The sequence below is a fragment of the Vicia villosa genome, linkage group LG4, assembly GCF_029867415.1.
Source record: "Vicia villosa cultivar HV-30 ecotype Madison, WI linkage group LG4, Vvil1.0, whole genome shotgun sequence".
NCBI lineage: Eukaryota > Viridiplantae > Streptophyta > Magnoliopsida > Fabales > Fabaceae > Vicia > Vicia villosa.
Genome location: NC_081183.1, coordinates 160,074,292 through 160,077,847, shown reverse-complemented (window position 1 = coordinate 160,077,847; position 3,556 = coordinate 160,074,292). Strand labels below are relative to the sequence as shown.

At 38.1% G+C, this 3,556-nt stretch overlaps 1 protein-coding gene across 1 annotated transcript; it reads right to left on the bottom strand.

The window, feature by feature from the left end:
- Positions 1-763: 763 nt before the first annotated feature.
- LOC131598198 (secreted RxLR effector protein 161-like) lies at positions 764-1,267 on the bottom strand. The gene has a single exon (XM_058870823.1). The coding sequence runs from the start codon at positions 1,265-1,267 to the stop codon at positions 764-766; it is 504 nt and encodes a 167-aa protein (XP_058726806.1).
- Positions 1,268-3,556: the final 2,289 nt, after the last annotated feature.

Here is a 3,556-nt window from a genome sequence, read left to right as displayed (position 1 = left end):
TGCGCAAACATACAGAAACGCTGTCAAAATTAAAGCTTACGAACTTCATCTTCAACCTCACAAACTCTTGTAATATTTTAGTGAGTGTTAAGTTTAAAACTTAAGAGAAATATCACAGTTGTGATTACAGCTTTATTAGAAGCATTCAAACTCTTGTAAACTTCATTTTACATTGATTGTAAAAGAATTCCTAGAGTGATCAAGTTGTGATCTGTAGACTCTAGAAGGATTCCTAGAGTGATCAAGTTGTGATCTGTAGACTCTAGAAGACTTAGAGGTTATCTAAGTGGAAAACCATTGTAATCAGTTGGATTAGTGGATTAAATCCTCAGTTGAGGTAAATCACTCTAAGGGGGTGGACTAGAGTAGTTTGGTTAACAACGAACCAGGATAAAAATAATTGTGTTCATTGTTTTTATCTTCTAAGTTTTTGAAGTTACACTTATTCAATCCCCCCTTTCTATGTGTTTTTCACTCCTTCACTGTCTTCTCCGTTTTTTTTTAATGAAATTTATGGTTCCTCAAAGATGCGGACCCCTAACTTGCTCCGCAAGTTCTGAACCTGTGTAGCTTCAGGAGCTTTTGTGAAAATGTCAGCTAGTTGAAGTTCAGTAGATACATGTTCTAAGCAAATCACCTTGTCTTCTACAAGTTCTCTAATAAAGTTATGTCTGATATCAATATGTTTGGTTCTGCTATGCTGAATTGGATTTTTGGAGATGTTGATAGCACTGAGATTGTCACATTACAAATTCATGACATTCTATGAAACATTGTATTCTGTCAGCATTTGTTTCATCCAAAACAGTTGAGAATAGCTACTACCAGCTGCTATGTATTCTGCTTCAGCAGTTGATAACGAGACACAGTTCGGCTTCTTGCTAAACCATGATATGAGATTGTTTCCTAAGAAGAAACATCCTCTAGATGTGTTTTTTCTATCATCAGCACTTCCAGCCCAGTCAACATCACAATATCCAGTCAGGATAGGGTCACACCCGTGAGTGTATAATATGCCATAGTCAGAATTTCCATTTACATATTTAAAGATTCTCTTGACTTGGTTTAAGTGAGTTACCTTTGGCTCTGCTTGATATCTGGCACATACTCCAATTGCAAATGCAATATTTGATCTGCTGGCTGTTAGATATAGCAAGCTTCCAATCATGCTCCTGTACAAACTCTGGTCAACACTTATGCCCCCTTCATCTTTAGATAGCTTTAGGTGTGTTGGTGCAGGAGTTCTTTTGTGACTCGCATTATCCATTCCAAACTTTTTAACTATGTTCAAACTCAGTCTGCATTTGACTGACAAAGTGTTTTACCATTCCATTAGACATTCCTCCAAACACTATGTCATCCACATATATCAGTGCAATCATGATCCTTCCATCTTCATTCTTTAAAAAGAGAGTTTTGTCTATTCCCCATTTCTTATATCCATTAGTGGTCAGAAATTCAGTTAATCTCTTATACCAAGCTATGGGAGCTTGTTTCAAGCCATAGAGAGCTTTTCTTAGTTTTTAGACATGATCAGGCAGATTTGGATCAGCAAAGCCTTTAGGTTGTTCCACATATACTTCTTCATTCAAGTATCCATTCAGAAAAGCACTTTTACATCCATCTGATATAGCTTAAACTTCAAGATGCAGGCTACTCCTAGTAGTAATCTGATTGACTCAAGTCTTGCTACAGGAGCAAAAGTCTCATCAAAGCCCATTCCCTCTACTTGAGTGTATCCTTGTGCTACTAGTCTGGCTTTATTTCTAGTTATGACTCCTTGTTCATCAGACTTGTTCTTGTATATCCACTTGTTACCAATGATATTCGTTCCTTCTAGTCTAGGTACCAGTTCCCATACTTCATTTCTTTTGAACTGTGCAAGTTCATCTTGCATAGCTGTAGCAACCTGCCCTAAAATTAGACTTTTAGAGTCGCCACCTATTCTGAAGGGCGAATAGGAAACCCTACGCAATTAAGAGATCGGGGTAATATTATTATAATCAGGTCGAGGGAAGGTGTTAGGCACCCTCAACCCTTTCCTATGGCTCTGAATCTAAGGTCAAATTTTATGGCTAAAATGTTCAGGTTTAATAGCTAAGGAAATGAATAGGGGGAAAATGAGATTTGAGTGAATTGAGATTTTAGGGAAGGGGACTCGCCTTGGTTATCCAAGTGCCTACGTATCTCCTTAGGGAGAATCAGAGTCAACGTAGTACGGGCACAGGGTTGTACGCCTTAGGATTAGAATTTGATTTGATATGGTTGGAAGTTGTTTTAAAGGCTTTTTGAGTCGCCTGATTGAAAAGGATGAAAATCCGTAGTTTGATTTGAAATGATGAAATTGTTTTAGATTTGGGCGTACAACCCTGATTTGATATGTCACCGTTAGATGCAATGATCAATAGATTTGATCATTAAAGTTAACGGATTATACGGGGTATTGCTGGTTTCTCTGACCGATAGATTCGATCGTCGTGGGCAGCAAATTAAATGTATTTTAAATTATGCGTTTTATCGTTTTATTATTTTATCTCTCATCATTGCGACTAATAGATTTAATCGGGTCGAGGAGATAATTAAACCAGAATTAGTCGAATTATTAATAAATTAAATTGATCAAAAACTATTTCTCGCCTAATACGACCAATAGGTATAGTCGGTTCGAGGAGAAAATTAGATTAAATAAAAAACAAACAATTAAAATTTTACAAAATTAATTAATAAAAAATTTTATTATTTTATTATTTTTGTAGAAGGGGGTGCGTTTTGTTCAGGTTAGGCAAATTGGGGGTGTGTGGATAGTAATTGGGTTGAGCCCAATTACTAGTGCGTGTTCAAAGTTTGTGTCCATCGATCCAGATCTGATGGTTTCAGATCAAGATCAAAATGATCTAACGGTCTGCATGTTTTACTATTTTAGAGCGCACGCTAAGAGGATGGCATGAGATCATAGTCTCATCGCCTGCCAAGTGGCTATCGTGAAGCCACTTGGCGTTGATCCAACGCTGGTGGAGGGTTAACCCAAAAAAACCCCATATTTTCTTTCACTTCCTCCGATCTCGCTCTCTCTCCTCTCTTGCTTTTCTCTCATCTCTCCTTTCTTACCTTCGACAAAACCCAGAACACCACCCCACACACCACCGTGAACCACCGTGAGACTCACCATAAAACCCAATTTCCGATGAACATTCATCGGAAAATTCAAGTCTAAACCCAGTTCCCTTTCAATCCGAACCCAGATAAAGTTAGATCTTCATCTTCAACCTTCGGTTACCCTCCCTTAACCCTAAGAACCCTAACCTTTGCCCTTAGAACCCTAACCCTAACATTTTCAGAAAATCAACCAAACACAATCACATGCAATCAGCATAAGATTCTAAGCTAAGTGACGAATTCGGTTACCTTGTGTTCTTGATTTCTGAACGTGTAAGCTCCAAATCTTCTTCTAATCCCCTTCTCCTTTCGTATTCGCAGGTGATTGAAGATGAAGGTCCAAGTGTCAAACGATTCGTTCGCGGCGGCGCAAGAACTCTTTCCTCAGAATTTTTTCCGT